General features: G+C 35.9%; 2 protein-coding genes across 7 annotated transcripts in view; one reads left to right on the top strand and one right to left on the bottom strand.

Annotated features, from left to right (window-relative positions):
- Positions 1–1910, top strand: part of zp3d.2 (zona pellucida glycoprotein 3d tandem duplicate 2) — a 6647-nt gene extending 4737 nt beyond the window's left edge. Inside the window, exon 8 of the mRNA XM_067396304.1 lies at positions 1–1910. This exon is cut by the window's left edge and continues 29 nt beyond it. Coding sequence (XP_067252405.1) covers positions 1–258 — 258 coding nt within the window. The 3' untranslated portion in view covers positions 259–1910.
- A 1368-nt stretch (positions 1911–3278) lies between these two features.
- Positions 3279–21584, bottom strand: fli1rs (Fli-1 proto-oncogene, ETS transcription factor-related sequence). 6 transcript variants are annotated; one of them, XM_067410090.1, is made up of 10 exons: positions 21398–21584; positions 12752–12957; positions 12091–12260; positions 9872–10075; positions 9627–9698; positions 5898–5966; positions 5711–5773; positions 5551–5598; positions 4382–4465; positions 3279–4243 (listed from the first exon to the last, which is right to left on the bottom strand). In XM_067410090.1, the coding sequence occupies exons 1-10, from the start codon at positions 21413–21415 to the stop codon at positions 3720–3722; spliced, it is 1458 nt and encodes a 485-aa protein (XP_067266191.1). In that variant the 5' UTR covers positions 21416–21584; the 3' UTR covers positions 3279–3719. The 6 variants fall into 6 exon arrangements, with proteins under 6 accessions (XP_067266191.1, XP_067266200.1, XP_067266218.1 ...); XM_067410099.1 differs by lacking the exon at positions 21398–21584 and adding an exon at positions 21290–21345; XM_067410117.1 differs by lacking the exon at positions 21398–21584 and adding an exon at positions 21147–21284.
- Between the last annotated feature and the right edge of the window lie 1506 nt (positions 21585–23090).

The following is a 23090-nucleotide window of genomic DNA, read 5'->3' as shown; positions in this document are numbered from 1 at the left end:
TGGATCATGGAGTCTGATTTGAACATGTTCGAGGAAGAGAAAACAACTTCATTCCTGCTAGCGGAGGTGGGAACAGGCTTCGTTCAAGTAATAACCCCACCAATAACCACACCTGCAGAGATTGGACCACCAGAGACTGAGATTGGACCACGTCATTTTGTGCCAGACTCAGCTGTGGTGGTGGAGGAAGAAGACAAAATTGTGGAGCCACACAGGACATCTGTGGAGGTATTTGAGGATGTATTTGGAATGGTTTAAACAAAGAGGACTTCATAAAGACATTTTGATTTAGAATTTCCACAGCTTAATTACACTTGAATAGTTAATAAATACATGACACGCACTTTTGAAATTTGCATTTTTTTGTGTCCTCTTCTAGCTTTTTATAGTGTCAATTTAGGTAACTATAACGAGGTTCACATTCAGGGTCGTAGGACGTGGGAACCGGCGAATGTTCTGCATAATTTTGATGATAAAATAAACACAAATCACAGAAGACTGCTGCTTAAACTAAATCACAACAACAACATAAAGTCCCAGGCCTGGTCCTCTCTCGTCCTTCACTGTCGTCACTCCCCATTTTATCCTTCCGGATATTCTCCGTGAGACTCAAGACCAGTGTGGCGCACCCGCCTCACTCTATTCCTACGGCTCTTAGCCCTGCCCTGCTTGCCACAGTAACGTATCAAAATACCATCCACCTATTTTTATGCACATTTTGGGATATTGCAAAAAAAAAATGCTGGATGGAAACGCCAAGATGTGCATAAATTCCATCTCGTTCTCAATGCGCAACAAAATCTCACATAACTTTGCCTCAGTAGTGGATGTGATTGGATAACTGGACTAGCCAGCAGACCAATCTCATTTCACAGCGTCTCAAATGTTGGTTAGGTCATTCTGAAATGCCTGAGCTAAAGTCTGTCATCAAAATGATTTGATTTAATTCCCTACCAGAAGCATCTTACATGATTATATTCCTCAAACACCATGCATCTGAACACAACAGTGTTTATTGCGTATCATCTTTGCACTCTGATTTGCAGGTCATTTATAATGTATGCAAAAAAAATAAAGTGGCTTTCCCAATTGCAGCATCTTCCATTTTTATTACAGATATTTTGCGCCAATTTCCCAGGATGTGAAGTGTTTTCAAATCACTGAATTCAGGTGTTCCAATCACTTCCATGGCCACAGGTGTTTAAAATCAAGCAGCATGCAGACTGCTTCTGCAAACATTTGTGAAAGAATGGGTCACACAATGCACAGAAGTCGCCATCTTTCTGTAGAGTCAATAGCTACAGACCTCCAAACTTTGTGTGGCCTTGAGATGAGCTCAAGAACAGTGCGTAGAGAGCTTCATGGAATGGGTTTCCATGGCCAAGCAGCTACATCCAAGCCTTATATCACCAAATGCAATGCAAAGCATTGGATGCAGTGGTGTAAAGCACGCCGCCACTGGACTAGAGCAGTGGAGACGTGTTCTCTGGAGTGACGAATCACACTTCTCTGTCTGGCAATCCGATGGACGAGTCTGGGTTTGGTGGTTGTCAGGAGAACAGTACTTGCCTGACTGCATTGTGCCAAGTGTAAAGTTTGGTGGAGGAGGATTATGGTGTGGGCTTGTTTTTCAGGGGTTGAGCTTGACCCCTTAGTTCCAGTGAAAGGAACTCTTAATGCTTCAGCATACCAAGACATTTTGGACAATTTCATGCTCCCAACTTTGTGGGAACAGTTTGGGGATGGCCCTTTCCTGTTCCAAAATGACTACGCACAAAGCATAAAGAAATGGATGAGCGAGTTTGGTGAGGAGGAACTTGACTGGCTGCACAGAGTCCTGACCTCAACCCAATAGAACACCTTTGGGATGAATTAGAGCACAGACTGTGAGCCAGGCCTTCTCACCAACATCACTGCCTGACCTCCCAAATGTGCTTCTGGTCAAAAATTCCCATAAACGCACTCCTAAACCTTGTGGAAAGCCTTCCCAGAAGAGTTGAGGCTGTTATTGCTGTAGAGGATGTGCCAACTCCATATTAAACCCTACGGATTAAGAATGAGATGTCATTAAAGTTCATGTGCACATAAAGGCAGGCATCCCAAAACTTTTGGCAATATAGTGTAGCTACTGAAATATAGTGCGAGATGGTAATTGTGCCTTGAAGTTGCTAAAAATGTGTTTTATCAGCACCAATGCACACGACAACTACACTGTAGACTGTGACATTTGTTTTTTTTTTCTTTTTTTAAAGGTCTAGACTAAAACTCTCCCTGCTGCATTTAACATAAACAGGTCAGGGTGAGCCAATGAGTTCCTGTTGCTTGCCACAAATTCTTATTCCATTATCTTGATGTTGCGCCAGAAATTGCCAGGTCACCCTATTTTGTCACTCAGTTTTGATCACATGTCCAGTATATTTTCAGCTTCCTGTTCTTAGCTGAGAGGAGTGGAGCACTGCATTGCATTTGCGCATTAAAGTCATGTTTTCTCGTTTTACTAAATCGCGGCCACGTATTCATACCCTCATTTTGATTTAACTATGACAAGGGAACTAATTATTACAGTGTGGCCACAATTTAGTAAATCAAGGGAACAAATTATTATATTTTGTGCACGATTTACTTAAAACGAGGGAACAAATTAGTTGAAAAAAGTGCTGAAATATAAGTAGTGGGAACTAATGTTAAGTTGTGGCTACGATATACATATTTTTATGTGTAGGCCTCTATACGGTTCTCATGATGATTTATTTATTTTGCATTATAATGTGAAGTGTATTTAAAGCAACTACTAGGTGTTTTTTTTTATATGCATTCCTTTCATATTACATTTCATAAGTGTAGAAATGTTATAATATAATGCAAATGTTTGAAATTTTGTGCTGAGAACAATTAAAGCCTGTAAAATTGAATTTAAGTATGTGATGTTTAAAGGAACCATTTAAATGCAAGGCTTGCAGTAGTTATCCAAGCAAATTTTAAAACTTTTTTTTCTTAAGATGATTGTTACTCTTGACAAGCATGGGCGTGAGGTTTATTCCTCATCCAGCACAACCATTTTAACTAACTTTTCCTTGGCCCAGTCACAGGAATTCAGCATTTTTCTTAGTAAAGAAAGATGCTTTAGAGCAAAAGCCATTGTGAAAATCTGTATACAAATAAAAATAATTAACATTGAACATATTGACTTCTGAGCATACAAATTTTGAGAGGGCTATTTTTTTAATGTAATGAATAGATGGGTAGTCTACAATAACAAAATTCACAGATACTTTAAGTGAGCTACATGTTTTATTGTTTAAAAATATAATGTTACATAGGGGAGTGACGTTATTTGATTAAAAAAAAATTATGTACAAACGCACTTGCATACAAAGGCATATTACATTTAAAACAGAGATGATTATACTTTTTGGGGATGTCAGAAGCAGTCTGTTCAAAGCTGTATATGAAACATGCGAAACATATTTACAATTTAGCCCCGAAGACGTACAGCTGATTTTGATTATGCATATACTGTACAAAAAAAAAAAATGCCATGAGATGGAGAACTTCATGTTTAATATTGCTACAAAGGTTTTTTGGATTGGAAAAGGATCCTTGAAAAGTTTGTTGCCAGTTTGTTTGTTTATTTTGTTATTCTCAGTTCTCTTCAGCATATTAATGTGTCAGGAAGAAAACCAAGAGTGCGAAAGCCTGGGCTTTACAATTAGACCGTTTTAGTAATATGAGTTCAAATGAGAGTGAGTGCTGGGATGTCGTGGCATGGGTGAGCTGGGATAGACCACCCCTGTTGCAGAGTTCCAGTAGGTGGTAGGAGGCCCAAAGAAATTGGAATTGGAAACCGGCATAGGGGTTGAATGAGTGCCCATGAAGTTCATTTTTGGCTGGTGGCTGTGGTAGGTCTGCACATACGGCACTTCGTTCTGGTATTTGAGCACGCCTCCTTCTGGAGGATGGTTTTGGTGGGCTTGGGAGATGCCCTGGAAATCAAATTTGTATGCATAACGCTTGCCGTGCACCTTGGTCATGATGTTCTTATCATAGTAGTAGCGGAGGGCACGGCTGAGCTTGTCATAGTTCATGTTAGGCTTGCTTTTTCGCTCCCCCCAGCGCTTGGCCACCTCATCTGGGTCGGTCATCTTGAATTCTCCGTTTGTGCCCTCCCAGGTGATGATGGCAGCATTGTTGCTGTCAGACAGCAACTCCAATAAGAACTGCCACAGCTGGATCTGACCAGAGCCTGCGTAAAAATAAAGAGTGTCAGAGATTTTAAGCAGAGAATTGATAGGCCTTTTTAGGCAGTTGTTATTTTCTCCAAATGTGACCTTTTTTAGTATGTTATACACAGAAACAGAATGTGGGTCGGTCAGACACCTACCCACAGTCCTGTCAGTGCTGGTGACGGGCAGGTTGTTAGAATTTTGTTTGGTCGTTCGGATCTTGGTGTGGAATGGTTTCGTTTCTGTGTGAAGAAGGTCGGGCAAACAGTCATACTAATCATGATGTGCTTGGTTTGTAAATTATTAATTATTTTATTTAGGCCTTCAGGTACACTTAAAATACACTGTCAAACCAAAATTTATTCAGACACCTTGAACATCTCATTCATTATTACAGTTTATTCACTATAGTTTAAAAAATGGTAATTAAATATGACTTTCTCAGAGTAAGAAAAAAACATTTCTTAATAATGTCAGATAGCACTTAAGCAAAACATGGTCAGTTCAAAGTGTCTGAATAATTTTTTGGTTCAAAATTTTTATCAATTTTACTGGTAAGTCCACTGTATGAAGAATTTTTGGGTATAATATGTCACAGTTTACTTTATTTTGCTATCCTCACTCACATAAATGAACTATAGTGTCCTGCACCCACTAGTAAAAATATATCAAAAACGTCTGAATCATTTTTGGTTTGACTGTATGTTCAAAGGATTGAGGTTGCTATGATTTTTTTTTTTTAATGGTTTTTGAAGACTCTCTTGAAAAGCTGCATTTATTTGATCAAAAATACAGTAAAAAAATATTGTGAAATGGTATTATTACAATTTAAAATAACTGTTTTCTATTGTAATGTATTTTAAAATATAATTTATTCCTGTGATGGAAAATCTGGATTCACTATAGTTTTTTTTTAAAAAAAGGTATAAATATGACAAGATCTAAAAAAAAAATCTTAATTATGTCAGCTAACACTTAAGCAAAACATGGTTCTGTCTGAATAATTTTTGGTTCCAAATTTTTATAAATTTTACTGGTAGTCCACTGTATGAAGAATCTTTGGGTATAATATGTCACAGTTTACTTTATTTTGCTATCCTCACTCACATAAATGAACTATAGTGTCCTGCACCCACTAGTAAAAAATATACCAAAAAAATCAAAAACGTCTGAATAATTTTTGGTTTGACTATTATCTTAGTTATTTAATAATGAAAGGACATTACTTTGTGCCAAAACTGCATCCAAATATTACATACTCTTAAAAAGGCCACATTTGTTGTTAATTTGACAGTGATGCATTTACAATTTCATGATTATTTCTTACCTGGATTTGCAAGACGGCTGCTAAGGGGACCTAATGCTTGGTAGGGGTCTACAAAGATGGAAAATATACAGTATTGATTATATTTGTCAATGTGTATTATAAACAAAATGCAATTAAAAGCAGTTTCATTGAGTATTGAATTAAAGGTGCACTTGTCCACCTTGTGAAAGTCGTGGTGGAGGCTCTGTAATTCTGGTGTTATGCTGATGTTCGATTGGAGAACCTGTGATTTTAAAAAGGTGAGTTTTTTTAACTACTTTTTTTTAAATGTGGTAATGGCAAACAATTCATATTTGTATAATATTTTGTAACTTTATAATGTTTGTGTGAACACGAAGCAACCGTACCTTTTGGGACAGCTGGCAAGGCGCTTGAGGACCAACTGTTCCTTCTGCCGATCTCCTCAAAGCTGTTTTCTGTGCAGAGGCAAAGTCGAATAGGAGCAGTTAACAAAAGGGAGATTTTACAGGAAAGGATGGCTTTAAAGAGTAAGGAGAAGGGCAGCCGCAGAAGGAAGGAAGCCTTGCATTAAAGATCCCAAAGGAGAAATGCAGGGCAGAACAAAGCCAGGAGCAAAACGGTAAGAAGCCCTGAAGATGGCACACAATTCCTCAGGGGGAATGTCCTTTTGTTCTAACTGATTCTCTTTGCCACAGAATAGTCAATTGTGTCCTAACCTGAGCTCTACACCCCTTACTTCCTGTCCTGATGCAGCTGTTTCCTGTCTGAAAACGCAACAATTCAAAAACCTTGCAACACTTGGGGCAAAATTCATTGAAGAAACAAACCACAGTCCTTATAGCACCTCTCTAAACTCGATCTTAGACAATGGTATTTTTTCATTACAATAGCTTCAATACATTATTTAGCTCATTTAAACAAGTAACCACCCGAGGCTGTGCTTTACAGTATTTTTAGCTTTGGTAAGGACTGTTTTTAAGAATGTGTGTTAAACTAAAATAGCCATGTGACCAGTGTTTCCTCTCTTTTTGTTTTTTCTTGCTGAGCAAAACTTTTCTCTATAAGGTAGACATTTTGGCCACCTGAGCAAAAACATTCCTTAAACCAGACCTGTACAATGTACGCACACACAAAAAGTGGTTACATCATGCAGTTGTAACTTTTAACTTCAATGTGCTATTTCTATTTGATTTGGCCCTTGATGTAACATGCTGATATTAAATAATGTTTATTTTAAACAAGCAGTTAATTAAGACATCACTAAATGAAGCACATTGATAAATGATTTTTTTAATAGAATTTCTTTACAAAAATCCCACACGTTCAATTATTTATATAATATAATATGTAAGCTTCGTGTCATGCCTAACAATGCTCTTCAGCCGTGATTTATTCATGATACAGCACAGCCTCTCGTACCTTATTGCTTTTATAAAACGGTTACCACACAATACAAATATTAAAGCCAAAAAATATTTATCAATGCAACTTTCATGAAGTAAAATCACTAAAAGCCTTCCTTCCACTGGATAAAAATAGTCCCTGACTGTAAACTGCTACAGAAGTTACATTATTACGCCATTAGATGGCGACAAATTTATGAGTGAGTCACTCAGTAGCAAAGACTTTTATATCGAAAAGACTTGTGAACACGGAACAAGACACAACCAAGTGGCAACTTCCCCCAGTTTCTCTTGAAGCCAATACGGAAGTGACTTAAACTGCAATTCATCAACTGGCCGCTAGGGACAGGCTTCAAAAGAGAGCAGAATCTCATTGACCCCCATGTTAAAATGGCCAACTTTACAGCAGAAAAAAACATGTTTACAGCTAGTACAAATTGTGGTTTTGGTCTATACTGCTAATTTTGCTCTTCATGACAACTCTGAGGGGGGTGAATGTTTTTTTTTTTATAACTCATCAGTTTAAATTATATTAAGCCTTAAAGTTCTGCATAAAGGGCATGGTCACTTGAGTGACAGGTGAATTGTGCTGCTGTCTGTGAGCCGTCACTTTACCTCAGCTAATTCCATCCGCTAATCTTGGCATCTCTGCCGTGTTTGTGCTTTTTTCTGGATTATTTTATACAATTATAAAATAATATGGTGTGCTGCATTAATAGTCGAGACAGATGTGCGTCTGTGTAGATGCGGAAGATACACTGAACACACATTAATGTTGGATCGTCTTGGCATTGGCTAAAAGTTCATGAGATTTATTACAATGACAATAGCAAGAGGATATAAAACTCTGATAGCACTGCTTGGACATTACAACTAAAACTGCTGCATTTTGAAAAATTATACTTTGGACATGGGCTCATTTGTATGTTTTTTTTTTTTTATAATATATATATATATATATAATCATATACAGTTTTACAACATAAACGCTGCTCAGGTTGCATATTTATTGAAGAATGATGATGGAGAGCAGATCATTCAGAAGAAATTTGATGCAAACAATGGATAATATACCAATATTTCATGGATTTAACACTTTTGTGGACAAAAAGTTTTTGTTTTTCAATGGTCCCGCCTTATAAATAAGAGCCAATCGCCGATTGGCAAAGTCATCGCATTACTCTAGCGGCCGTTAGAAGCTCCGGTTCCTATAGAAACAGTCAGACTCGTGCCTCCGAAATGAAACACGAGACGTGCACTTTGCTTGCGCATTAGCTTGATCCAGCCAGAATTTTTTTTTTTTTTTTTTTCATGATCCGAGCGTTCAGAAACAAAATTTATGAGACAGTTGTTGTCAGATTTGGTGACTTCAAATATGAAATGTAATCGAAAGCTTGGCAAACAGCTTTGGAGAATTTGATGTTTCCCCATTCAAAGAGATAGGAGCTGCACTTGAATGCCCGAGAGGCGAAATTTGTAATGATGTAACTTGGTATCTTTTATTAATATTTTGTATTCAGTCATGGGAAAACCCCTTAACTGTAAAAAAGGACAAGATAATTCATCAGGCATTTAAACAGATTTTTTATTATGAACATAGGACTGACCTGAAGGAAAATGCTACATCTGAATGCAGGTAATAAACTCGCTCACTCGATCTCTTTCTTACAACACTTTTCTACATAATACAGTAAGCTTCAATGAACAATATAGAACAAACTGTTTACGTTGCTAAGGGTGTTTGCTGAAGCTGTCATTCTATTGACCAATCAGAATCAAGGACAGGAACTAACTGTTTTATATAATATAATATAATATAATATAATATAATATAATATAATATAATATAATATAATATAATATAATATAATATAAAAACAAATTAAGCAGTTACTATGAGACAACCATAATGTTTTTGTAAGGTCAATTACTGGCAACAGACAGCATTAAACCATCAAAAATAAGTGTTTGTTTATTGCTTATGAATTTGCAAGATTGTCTATATCAGGGGTTTTTTAATGGCATGGAGCCCTAAACAATCCCTTTGTGAGATCAATTCTTTATTAGGCATATATAATATAATATAATATAATTATAATATAATATAAAAACAAATTGAAGTATTTAAACCGATATATTATATTAGTTTAAAAGCTTTCATTTGTTTTAATATTATAATATGAAAATAAACTGAAGCATTTAAACAGATGTAACAGCTAAATATGTTGAACATGAACGTGTGATTTATTTTGGCTCACTGCTGCTCACAGGCGTCAGGCGCTCATATTCTCTTTCTATGAAACCTGTAAACCGCATTCACCGGTTCTAACTCTATAGCGACACCAAATCTATAGCGGTTGACCAGAGCATTGCAATTATTTATCATAGATTACAATCAAATGGATTTCCTCACACATTTCGCGTCCTCTGCGCAGCATTTTATATGGAAGGGCAGAAACTGCAGTATGATCATTTATATAATGCAGTTGTTAAAATTAATTAGAATATTAGTAGGCAAAAAAATACCTTATAGTTCACTGGGAAGAATCATTACAGTTCCAGAAAATATCTCATTCTGGTGCATTAATATAAATTATTATGTAAGTATATAAAGAGGCTCCAAATTCAGCTCATTCAATCAGCATTTGCAGTCAGAACTATATAAAAATATATATTTTATCCTCAAAAACATGGCAGAGAAGTTTAACTTACCAGCTTTCACCTGTAGTCTAGGCTGTGGTTGTGTATTGGTTGGAGTTGTTGGGTAGGAAAAAGTGGGACTACCTGTGTGAACAGTAGTAAAGATAACAAGCTTTCAATCTGCTGTATATAAATAAATAGGCACAAACATTTCCAGTATGATTAAAGTCATTTTATAGCTTTTCCCGATGTTTGCTTGACCGAATCAACAATTAGTAATGGATTATACATATGGAATTAATGGAGAAGTTCCTTACTCTCCCGGAGGTAGTTTAGGTGGGAGAGCAGGATGTCTGTATTGTATGCTGAAGTAAGACGCATCATGTCCTCTTTGGTCATTTTGCAGAGAGCTTTTCCATCTAGGGTATGGAAGAGAGACACATCCACATCGGATAGGCTGTATTCCTTTATCGCCCAGTCTACCCATTGCCGCACATGGTCTTGTGTCCATACTTCTGGGTCTAAAGCAGGACAGAAGCAAGAATAAAATGAGGAACAAGTGCTTCAACTGTGGTAGGACTGATCAGAGTTCAAAAGAAGAGTCAATGCACCCTTTGTTACTGTTCCTACTCTCACTAAGATAGTGCTGATGTTTTCTGTACTTTACTAAGGGTTTTATAACGTTATATGCTAAGGGGTCACGGTTGGTCATGGTTAATGTGGCTCAGTTAGCCCCTGCTGGTAAATATCATAACCACATCATCTGATTTAAAAAGCATCTTCACTGGCAGACATTCTTTTTTTTTTTTTTTTTTTTTTTTATGTTTTGGGGGGATTTTTACTTTTTTTTTTTTTTTTTTAAACCATTGTCTGGAGCAGCTGCCAATGAGATGAATGGGAATGCTAAAGGATATCTCTCTCCAGGTATTACAGACCTTCTGTTATAAGCCACCATACTCTTATGTGTCCTTGAAATATGACGTCATATCCGAGTATTATGAGCATTATAATTGTTTGGTCTGGGTGACTCATGAGGAGGTATCCCATACACTCATTGTCGCACAATGCATGGAGCGACTCCACCATTCTGCCCTTTTAATAATGTTACACAGACCTTCAAAATACCTCCCTGAAGATAACTCAGCATCCTAATTGGCTTGTAAGCAAAGAGTGATTATCTCTGTTGGAATCTGTGCAATCATTTGTAGTTTAGTCTGCTGGGTTACGGATCTACTAGAAGGAGGGCATCAGTGTTTTTTGATGCCCTTGTGTTACAAACCTGACTTTTTCCCACAAAGCACAAGTTGTTAAGTGATGCAAGATCCTGTGGTCACTGCATCATTACCACAGAACTTTGTTTAGACATCTATACATCCTCTGGCTATAGAAATTGGTCAACTCCAGACTAAATAGGTCCAGTGGTCAAATTCTTCCTTTTTTACAAAACATTACAGTCAACCGGTGTTAGTGTTATTTATATACTATTATAGTATTTATTAGTATTTTGAATTAGCTTTTATTTTTATATTCTAATTTGAATTTAAGTTTACTTAAGTGCATTTTTTTCATCTAATATTGCTGAACTTAATTTCAATTTCTAATGTTTAGCTAACAACAACAACAGTCGACATGAAGTCAAAATTGAAATTTGATACAATTATTTACTTAATACATGTCCCTAATCTTAAGTAGGTGCATGGTATTTCAAAAGGAGAAAAAAGTTTTTCTTTGTAATCTTACATAAAATTATAACCTGAAATTTTTACCAAGCTAACCAAATTACCATGTCACACAGAGACGTACTACATGATTCAATCAGTTCCTTATGGACACAATCTTTTTTTCTTTTCTTTTCTTTTTTCTTTTTTGAATATCCTCTCTTTTTTTTAATTTAATTTAATTTTTTTTTATTTATTAATATCCTTTTTCACTCTTGCATACATTCAAACATTTGGGGTTGGTATGATTTTTAAAAAGAAATTTTAAAAGAATTCTCTCACAAAGGCTGCATTTATTTGATAGAAAATACAGTAAAAATGGTAATATTGTGAAATATTATTACAATTTAAAATGACTGTATTCTAATTTGAGTATGTTTTAAAATATAATTTATTCCTGTGATGCAAAGCTGAATTTTCAGCATCATTACGCCAGTCTTCGGTCACATGATCCTTCAAAAATCATTCTAATATGTTGATTTAGTGCTCAAGAATAATTTATTATTATCAATGTTGATAACAGTTGTGCTGCTTAATATTTTTGAGGAAACCATGATGGATTTTTAAGAATAGAAAGTTCAAAAGAACAACATTTGAAATAGAAATCTTTTGGTACATTAGAAATGTCTTTACCATTACTTTTGATCAAATTAATGCATCCTTGCTGAATATAAGTATTAATTCTGCAAGTTTATGTAGTCTATGTCCCATTACAGAAGTAAAAAGGCTTGTGAAGTTTAGCTTATACATAAAATATACAATCAGACACTATTTTCCTATATAAACATTTACTCTTTTACAGAGACTACAGATCTCACCTGCTGGTACAATCACCCTCTTCTCCTCTGTGGCGCTGCTGGGTGGGGTGGCAGTCTGTGGGCTACTCCGTGGCTCTGGATAAGAGGCCTGGTAGGCCAACTGTCCCCCATCACTGTTACTCATGTGTCGGGTCCTTTTAGTCACACTGCAGTCCACTGGGGATTCACGGCTGTGGCATGGAACGGAGAAAACGGGAAATCTAAATGTTTTTGTTCTAAATGTGCACAGTTTTGACGTTAAAGGAACAGTTTAGCCCAAAAAATCCAAATATGTCTCCTGAAAATGCGTTGCGACAGGTTTGACATCAGTGATACTGAATGGCACTGGTTTCTCTCGCATGTAACGTGACCAGCGACATGGCGGGTTTAAATATAAAGAAGTGAATTAAATGTCATGTCTTTACAATACTTCAAATGTCATGTATGACCCATATGGACTACTTTATGGTGCTTGACAGCCTGTGGTCACTGTCTGCTGTCACAAAAGAGCAGCTTGGACATTCTCTTAAACTTATCCTTTTGTGTTCCACTGAAGAAAACAAACCACATAGATTTGGAATTACATGAAGGTGAGTACTTAATGCCGGAATTAATTTATTTGAGGGAATGAGCCCTATAGATGAATACTCGGGTATTCTGACATCAGTGTTTGGTACCCCACCTGGTTCCGTTGATGTGTTCTGCTCTCTTGGCAGGGTTCTGTGCGGCTGATCCGGTCCAGTCTGGCTCAGTCGGTTCTACGCTGTCTTCAGAACCCTGTCTGAACACCGCAGGCGAGGTGATCTCTCCCTTCATGTGCATGGCCTGGGGACCGCTGAAGGGCGACTCGAATATGGACTGGTCTTCACTCACCACCGATAGAGCTTCCTGTGACGTATACAATACACAATGGTTATGTAAACGAAAAACATTTGCTCAACCGCTTGATTTAAGGTGAATAACAAATCATAGGATAAGAATAGGAATAACCGTATATCATTTTGTCAGTAATTCAAGAACACGGATGTTACGGGTTTCTGCTGCGACTTTCTAATCGGTGACTGATGTCGTAAGAATTGATATGGGGCATGAACTCGTTAAGGTTTATCTGGACGAAAAAATTTAATAGAAATTATCTTTTAAATCTTTTGACTGAAAGAAATACTGCCTAAAATGTTCAGCAACACGATATTAATTCTGAAACTTAAAAAAAACAGTTTATCGGAATGGTTTAGGGCGTTTTTTGACTTCCAGGTAGATATGACTTGGCATGAGTGAAATTAGTTGTGAGTCAAATTAGAAATTGCAACATCTTCTGTGCCTTTTCTTCCTGTGTCTGATGCTGTGCTTTGGTATAGGTGTGTCCGTTTGAAACTTCAAAAAGACGTTTTAAACATTCAAATGTATGTAAGTGTTTGTGTGTGAATAAATGTTTGTGTTATAGATGAATTCAGGGAGCTTGTTTATAAGGCTTTAGTATTGTCTTTAGAGCTGACATACGTCAGCACTGAGCTTTTTCGGTGGCTCACAGGAAATCTGGCCCCCATGTGCAGTGAAACCTTTTGGCATGGGGCATGAGATAGGAAACAGAGGAGTGGTAGAAATGTGGGTCATTTAAAGCTGAAAAACAAATTTGTTCTGAATGCTGAGAGGTTGAGGGTCACCAAACAGGGTGGTGGCGGCATTGTAAAGTGCTTTCACCTGACCTGACGTTTTGTGAATTTGCTGTGAGAGTTTCAGTGTTCGGTTTGATAAAGTGATTGTGATGGCATCGTTTACCTATAATTGCTTACGTTTATGCATATAATGTTATATTATGCATATTTCAGGCTAAAGGGTTAGTTTACCCAAAAATTAAAATTGTCATTAATTACTCACCCTCATGTCTTTCCAAACCAGTAAGACCTTCGTTCATCTTCAGAACACAAAATTAAGATATTTTTGATGAAATCCGAGCGATATGTGACTCGTCCATAAACGGCAATTTAACCACCATTTTCAAGGTCCAGAAAGTTATTAAAGACATCGTTAAAGAAGTTGACGTGACTGCAGTGATTCAACCTTAATGTTATGAAGCAAAGAAAATACTTTTTGTGCACAGAAACAAAACAAAAATAATGACTTCCGCTGTTCTAACGTAGAAACTGGAAGCGCTGAACATAAATAATGTATGAGAATGACACCGAAGAGAAGATATTGTTGAATAAAGTTATTTTTGTTTTGTTTTTGCGCACAAAAGTATTTTCATCACTTCATAACATTAAGGTTGAACCACTGCAGTCACATGGACTATTTTAACAATGTATTTAGTACCTTTCTGGACCTTGAAAGTGGTGGTTAAATTGCTGTCTATGAACCAGTCATATACCTCTCAGATTTCATCAAAAATATATTAATTTGTGTTCTGAAAATGACAGATGTGGAATGACATGGGGGTGAGTAATAAATGACAGAACTTTCATTTCAAGTCTACCGGGGAAGAATGTTATCAATACAGTCCCAACCAACACCATCTTTGGTTGTTGGGTTTTGTTTAAAATCAGAATTGAATTGAGTATCCCTTAATTTGAATCAAAGCAGCAAACAGGATGAAGAATTGCACTTCAAATTTGACTGCAATACAAAAAATGCTGGGTTGCTTCAACCTAAATTTGGATCAAATATGGACCGTTGGGTTAAAATCTTAATTTTTATAATTTAACCCAATGGGTTTGTCCAAATTTGGATTGAAACAACCCATCCTTTTTTAGAGTGAAGGAAGTAGAATTACACTGAATTGAAATTCAAAGAAATCTGAGACAAATTAACACAACTTTAAATGTAGACTTGACCATGGATGGATGGATGGATGGATGGATGGATGGATGGATGGATGGATGGATGAGCCAAGAAAGAAGTCTGTCAATATTACTAGTTTCTCTTAAAATGTCTTATATTCTTGCCTATTATAATCCACTATGAAAATACTGTCTCTTTTTACAAATCTTATACTGAACTAGACGTGAAATAGCGCAAGCTATCAAATGCATTGTGATCTCTGCTCTAGTAGAGAAGTGAAAGCAGGCTCAAAACAAGGCCAAGCTGAGAGCTCAAACTGTTTTTGCACCGCCTAGTCTGTGTGCATTTGCTGGCGTCAGTCTTGTTTACACGTGTAACGAACAACGAAGTGCAACCTCAGCTAATGGCACAGATGATGCTAAACTTGTTGCTAATCTGTGTAGGAGAGCCGACATACACTGAAATTTATGTGCAGCCTCTCTTGCATTGTCCAACGTCATCTGAAAATTCACTTGAGGTTGATTTAAACTGGTTAATTTGAATCGGTATACAAATGTAAACAGCATGGACCTTGGATTAACTGATGTATTCAGTTAATTCTGCATCTTAAAACACAACAGTTGATACCAGGCCAGTTTTAACTGAGCTAGTGGAGCACCTGCTATTTCATTCTGCAGTTAAAATTATTCTGCACCTATGCACCTTTTAAACCACAACCACATACATAGTACTGCTCTATCTCCTCCAAAGTGATGAACATAAACATACTCTACCCTGGCCACTAATGCCACAACTGACTTCCTGTTCAATGAGTTTCATATCGTCTCTGTTGCTGAGAAACCAAAAACAATATTTTAGCAAGCATAAACTGCATGCTGTGTGCAAAATGTCGAGGTCAGTGAGATTAATGTGCATCTCACATCAAAAACAAAGCGAGAGATGCACATAAACCGTCATGCTATTGTTGTGCTGTCCTTGGAGCCGCTGGGTGCCTGTGACATGCGTGCAGTGTTTTCAAGTCAATTGCAACAGACCTCCATTTGGTCTTGTGAAAGAAATTCTCATTTTGTCACAACAAAGCTTGTGGTAGAGCTACACTGCATGGAGACTTGCTTTAAAACATGCTCAGTGCTTTCAGGTTTTGGAGGTTTTACACAGAAACTAATCGCTCAGCAAATCACCCTCAAAGGGTGGAACTCGTTGCAAACAGATTTACTAGATTACTAGTAAAATGAGTATTTAGACTAATTTTTCTAAGCTGTACAATCTGATGCATGTTACAGGAACCTAAAGGCACTGTGGTCAATCTTTGGTAATGAAAGCAGATTATGAAATGTCCCTTTGCTTATAATGGGACATCTAAAGGCTGATGTGTTAATGTCTTTCACAAGCAAGCATTATCATATTCTGGTTTGTTGTGGTTAAGTATAATTTGTTCGAATCAAAAATACAAATAAGTTGTGCACATCCAAAATCCAATTTGGGCTCAGGTGCAGGACAAGATGATGATCGATGAACAAAGAAAAATAATGTTCGCACACTGAAATTGCTTCTCCAAAAATCTAAAGCGCTACTATATAAAGTGTAAAATCTAAAAATTTACCAAACGGCGCAATGTTTTGACCTGTCAGGTCTTCGTCAGGCTCAATGTTAGTGATAAAATGTTAGTAGTCGAAACGTGGTTAAAACGTAGAATTTGTTTGCTTGAGGTATGAGGGGAAAAATCACAGTAAATTGCAAAAGTCAGACATGCAAAAAATGTCGCAGGTATATTAGTTGACCGCATGTACTCTTAAAATAAAATTAAAATTAAAACATAAAAATATTTAACTCTCCAGTGCTGCTCGTAATTTATTATTATTTCAGTGACATTAATATACTGTATTTTAGTTCAATAATGTTTTTTTAAATCTACTATTTTGTATTTTTATGGTACTAAATTATGTTTATGGAATAGTTATGATCTATTTATTACCTGTTAACCACTTTTTGAGCATAGGCCTGAAAGTGACATTTCCAACTTAAACTGTCATGCTTTGGAGCACAGACTTAAGTTTGGTCTCTTTTTAAAGATGACACTTGGCAGATTATTGTTAAACAGAAATTTTATGTGAAATATATACTTTCCAAAACATGTTTTACTCTAAAACTGAGAAAATCAAAGCCATAAATCTAAACAAGCTGTGTTCCAAATTTGAGCTTGACATCTCAAAAAATTAGCTTTCTGAGAGATTTTGTTTTGGCGCTGTATACCAAACGTTTTCACTAGATGAAATTCGTGTCCCATTCATTTTCAAGCTGTTGCGAACAATACAAGTGACACTTTTTTCGGGACCATTCCAACCTTTTGAATCGTTTCCATGTTTGTTAGTTTTTTTGAGTGTGTGCGTGTTTGCTTACATAGCAATTGCCAAAGCCATTACCAAGTTTCATACCATTCCGATGATGTAAAAAAAAAAAAAGCTTTATCTCAAAAAATGAGCTTTCGGTAAGATTTTGTTTGGGCGCAGTACCAAACGTTTCCACTAAATTAAATTTGTGTCCCATTCGTTTCCAATGTGGTCACGACCAGTACAAGTGACTTTTTTTCAGGACCATTCAACCCTTTCGAATCGAACCATTACCAAGTTTCGTACCATTCCGATGATGGAAAAAAAATCAGTCAAAAATAACAAACGGCACCAGAGGGTTAATACTCTTAAAACAGATGTGTTAAAAACAACACAACTTGTGTTATATCTTAACACACCTGTGTGTCTAGTTAAGGACAACACATTTTGTTACTTTTAGCTCAACCATGTGTTATTCCTGCTCATTTTCTACACACTAATGTGTTATATTCACACAATTTGTGTCAATTATGTACACAAAATGACACAAAATGTGTCAGAAAAAATAACACAAAAAATGTGTTATTAATTAACACCTTTGAGAGTGTAATGTCTAATTTTGCGAATCCATTAAACAATTGTAAAATAAATGTAATTGATGAACTGTAAAACATTTTAGCTGGTTAAACTTAGAAATGTAAGTTCACCTGCTGCCTTAAAAATGTGAGTTAACTCAACGTGAAGATAAGCTTTGTTTCAACTCAAAAATAGTCAAGACAATGCATTATTCAAGTTGAACTTTCATTTCTAAGTTTAACCAGCTGAAAATGTTTTACAGCTGGGTTGTTTGGCACAGGGTTACTAAAACTTTTATAAAAAATAACTTGCAGAAAGATATTTCAAATATATCCATTAATTGATATATCCATGTTAGTTGCTTCAGAACAAATGGATATAGGAACCATTTGTTTTAATTAAGATTTGCTAAGACTTTTAATTAATTTTGTTAGGCAGGTGGCATAATTTATCAGTGTTAGTACAAAATAATAAAACATTCATAAGTGTGTACAAATATATAGAATAGTATGTGGTAGAAATGACAACTGGAAGAGCAAACACACTAAAAAAGGCTGGGTTAAACACAGCCCAAGTTGGGTTGAAAATGGACAAACCCAGCGGTTGGGTTAAATGTTTTTCTAACCTGCTGGGTTGTGTATTTAACTCGACTATTGTTTAAAAATTACTGTATTGCTTGCTTAAAATGAACCCAAAATATGTTGGAACTTAACATTTATTAATATGTTTAATAGTGAGTTTAATGAATAATAATTACACATTATTGCTTATTAATAAATGTTCACCTTTTTATTATTATTGTTGCCTCTAATAATTATGTGTCTGATTTTTAATTTCCAACCTATTTTGGGTTCATTCTAAGTCAGCCATATGGTAATATTTAAACAATAGTTGAGTTAAATAAAACTGCAAACATTTAACCCAATCACTGGGTTTGTCCATTTTCAACCCAACTTTGGCATTTTTTTAGTGTACATTAAAAAATATAATTATACCAGACTTGTCAAGTGGTCAGTATGGTTTAGAATAACCATTTTTATCATTTCTGTTTGTTGTTTCTTCTATTGCCTTTAACAGTGTCCGAACCAATCCCACAACATGAAGATTATGGACACAGTTGCACACCATAACAGTTCAGTCATTTTCTTCTTCAATCTCTGTTATTAATCCAAGGTTTTTTTTAAATATTATTTTATCTGGATAATTTTGTTGCATGTTTCGCCTGAGATATTTAACAAAGAATGAAAAATGTGCCAACCAACCCCAGTCTCACCTAGGCTCCCACATGTTCACTTTTCGTTTGCTGAATTGTTTGCATCTCATTTGACTGAGTGATTACACTGCAGTAAGTACATTTTCGAAACCAAATACAGCTTTAATACGTTTTAACAGCGGGGACCGTCACGACTGAGAGAATAAATGGTTTTATTTGTTTCGTTTGGTCGTTTAATTACTGACATAATAGCCACATTAGTCGTTACTACCAGCGTGAGGATTTGCCAATTTAGTAAAAAAAAATAAATAAAAAAAAATTACAAATAATAGCCTATATAAATTACTAGAACTTAAAATATAAACATTATTATAATAATATAAATAACACTACTAATAATAATGCAAATTATTATAGTTATACTTTATAAAAGTTAGGCTATAATTTATAGTGTAATATAATAGTAATGTTAATTTTTATAGATATTTTATTATTGATTGCTCATGAATCATAGCTAGAACTTTCACAGTTATGTTAGTCATGTTCGTTTTGCGAGAGTGAAAGAAAGCAGAAGTTGACGTTAAGGCATGCTGATTTTGCAAAGACAAACGCAGCTGCGCTCTGAGCTGCAAAAACACTTTGTGGTTTTCACAAGTTTTAATCGGCAGCATCTTGTAAGTAAAGATGGGGGCGCTTTTTTTGAGGAGAGCCTGCATTACTACAACGCCACAGCTCATGGAGACGCGGCACGTTCGATTTTGTTTCAGTTTATAGTCCGGACAGTTTAATTGAAAATGTAGAACAATGCATTGGCATCGCACATCTATCGAATCAATTATGTTTTGTCAGTCTTTGTTGGCTTTTTTCGAATAGAGACTGCGGAAGTGTGTGCGGAAAGTCTGAGGTTTGAGACAGGAAGCCTGCTGAGTTCTGATAACGACACCTGACAAGCGCCCAGCACTTTGCTATAAATTATTATTCCTTTAAGAACTAAATCAGGCATGGAAAAGCTACGAACACGTAACAGAGGAATTGTTGCAATGCCTCTCTGCTCTGTTATAAAGGGGATGTATCATTGCGTAAAGTCGACAAGTTGAATCAACACAATTTTCGCTAACAGAATTAACAATAAAAAACAACAACAACCCTGACTGACTTTCAAATGCGTCACATTCAAATTATTCGCCGAACAAACTAAGACGTTAAATTTGAATATTTGCGATGTTACAATCTGTGAAACAACAAGTTTAATTTTACACTTTATATAGTAGCGCTTGTTTTTCCACTCTTGTTTAAAGACCACGTCCATTTAAAACGAAATATAGCTTCGATGTTTCGATACAGACGAAAATACGATGATAAAAATGGTCTGAAAACAACTAGTAAACAATAACGACAGTAGGCTAATTATTAAGGCCTAAATATTTTAAAATGAATTTCAATACGGCGGATAATGCCGGCATGGGATTTTAGCGATGTTAGCGTGATTTCATGATTTTCATTTTATTTATTTATTTATTTATTTATTTATTTTATGAATATAGGCTAGATTAAGCTTACCTCCTAAATTATCGATTTTCTAAAATAATAACTAGCCTTCACCAAGATTGTGGTAGTTAGTATTTTAAACTTCACAACATTATGTAGCTTAGCTATACTCGATAGTTTTCGTAACGAATAAAACACTTGAAGTCAAGTAGCTAATATATTAATAATAACGCAAGCTGTTGCTTGCCACCATTATCTGCCATACTGTCACCATCCCAATGAAATGTAAAGAAATTCAGTCTATGCAGTTTATCACAGTTAATATACATGAATATATGTTCTTGTCGAGCCGTCATGAACAATTTAACGAGTTGAAAGTATACAAAATAACAATAGCAGACGCTATTCGATTCGTGATTTTTAAAGTATCCACAGTGTACCTTGTTGTTGGCGCCATAAAGCCACCTGCCTCGAGAGCGCCCCGCCATAATTGTGCCATATGTGAAATTCGGTATATTGTTTTCCAGTTTGCATTTGCTTGAGTTTTCGTCGTTCTTTAGATGGTATACTTGAAAAAGAAGTTAGCTACATGTACCTAACCGCCTTGGAAAGATCATTAAATATGCCATTTTGCATAGTAGAACGTAACTGTTAAAAAATAAAAACGAATGGAATAACAAATTTGTGCATACCCTCTCGCGCGCGCTCTGGACACCATTTCGTTTTTTATCTGAGTCTAAATGTTGTAGCGGTTTCTTGTGTTATTAAAGAGCCGACATTCAACCACGAACGGGAAGGAAGAGGAAATTTTGTACAAGAAGGAAAGAGTGGGGACCTGCATCACCGCCTTGCCTCTCTCACCAGTAGTCGCGCTAACCGTGTGGGTGGTTGCGCACTCGCTACTCATTTTCAGAACAGACAATAAACCAGATCAAACGCCTACCTTAATAGTACAGTCCATTGCAGATTTCGGTGGAGTTCATGAAGAAAATACTTTGGTAAACTTAAGCTATATAAACGTAGGTACTTTGATAACCCAGCTGAAACGCATCGACTTGTGTGCACAGGCGCATTTAGTCATCAGCGCAAACCATACTATTTTCGCTTAGACCATAACCGGATGGCAACGGTTTTTTTCTTTTTGAGCTCTCCTTTCTAAAATTGGGAAGTGAAGTCACACAAAAGCATCTAGCTCTGTTCCTTATTGGTGAACTCTCATTGCACTAACTTCTCAGAATATTTGTTAAACCAAAACACCCCGTTTAAACTTCACTGATTATAATGCGATTTTAAAATCACTTATTTATTTATTAGTCTGACATTTTAACATTGATAGAATAATTTTGTCATCTTCATTTGCGGTGAAAATCTATTAAACGAAGAATAGCAACTCTAAAGTTGATTTGAAATGTAGCCTATAGCATTTTTACCAGAATCAGTGTTTTTACGTACCACTTATGGTTTATTGCACATGATATATCTTGCCATTTTTCATTGCTATTTGATTGATCAGCAATAAGAACATAGTCTATCTTAAAAGGCTATTTATTGCCCACTGTACATGAGCTTTATTTATGTTATTTACGCTATTAATAAATATGTTTTTACTTTTTTTTTCCCCCATACATACCAAGTTTACTCTACAGGAAATAGCAACTTAAGTTAGAATTCTCAAACCGCAAACCAGTGATATGAAACGCCATATCAGTATCATGAATCAACAGCTGCAAATGCTCTCCAAAACTCTCACAAATGAAAAAATCCGTTGCGTTATGGACATATAGATTGTGTACGCCTTCATAAAAGCAGAAATCGTTTAGTCCTTAAACACTGCTTAGCTAATAGTTGAATGTTTTTTAAACTTAATTATTCTGGAAAAGTAGCAACATTAAGAGACGTAAACTTTTGTAGTAGCCTTTATAAAAACATCGTGAATTTAGAGACGTATAGCAAGGGCGTGCGAGTGTGGAGGTGCCATGGGAATTTGACACTGATTGTATCCTCTTCAGTGAGCGAGCTCCTTCAATCACGACTCAGCCCTTGCACGATTTGGCAACTTACTTTTCCAGATGTATTTTTTCTGCACGCCGGAGGAAAATGGCCTGAGGTGTTTGTTTATACAAGACCCTTGGGTTGGTCTTATCTGTCCAAAGCACTCACGCCGTGATTTCAGGCCTCCTCGACTCGGAATTTTACAGACCATTGTTCTCTAGAATGGCTTTTAAAGATACGAACGCCTCATTAAAGTCAAAGTTGCTGGTTCTGATTGATCTTATTTCTAACTTTCTTTCTCCTCTTGCAACTTTATAATAATGCATTTAGATGGGTTTGGTGATAGTAGATCCACACATTAACATTAATTGTTCTAGTTTCAGCTAGGTCTTTATACAGTCAAACCAAAAATTATTCAGACACTAGATAGCCTATATATATTTATATTTATATATATTTATATTTATATATATTTATATTTATATTTATATTTATTTATATTTATTTATATATATATATATTTATATATATATATTTTTTTTACTAGTGGGTGCAGGACACGATAGTTCATTTATGTGTGAGGATAGCAAAATAAAGTAAACTGTGACATATAATACCCAAAAATTCTTCATACAGTGGACTAC

This window comes from Chanodichthys erythropterus, chromosome 2, assembly GCF_024489055.1.
Source record: "Chanodichthys erythropterus isolate Z2021 chromosome 2, ASM2448905v1, whole genome shotgun sequence".
NCBI lineage: Eukaryota > Metazoa > Chordata > Actinopteri > Cypriniformes > Xenocyprididae > Chanodichthys > Chanodichthys erythropterus.
The sequence above is the reverse complement of the archived record's forward strand: the minus strand, read 5'-3'. Positions and strand labels throughout refer to the sequence as shown.

Coding starts and splice junctions, on each gene's coding strand:
- fli1rs (XM_067410080.1), bottom strand. CDS start 20,942: ATGGCGGGGCGCTCTCGAGGCAGGTGGCTTTATGGCGCCAACAACAAG. Junction 12,261..12,751: donor GAACACATCAACGGAACCAG/GTGGGGTACCAA, acceptor TCCATGCCACAG/CCGTGAATCCCCAGTGGACT. Junction 9,699..9,871: donor CCTAAACTACCTCCGGGAGA/GTAAGGAACTTC, acceptor CTGTTCACACAG/GTAGTCCCACTTTTTCCTAC.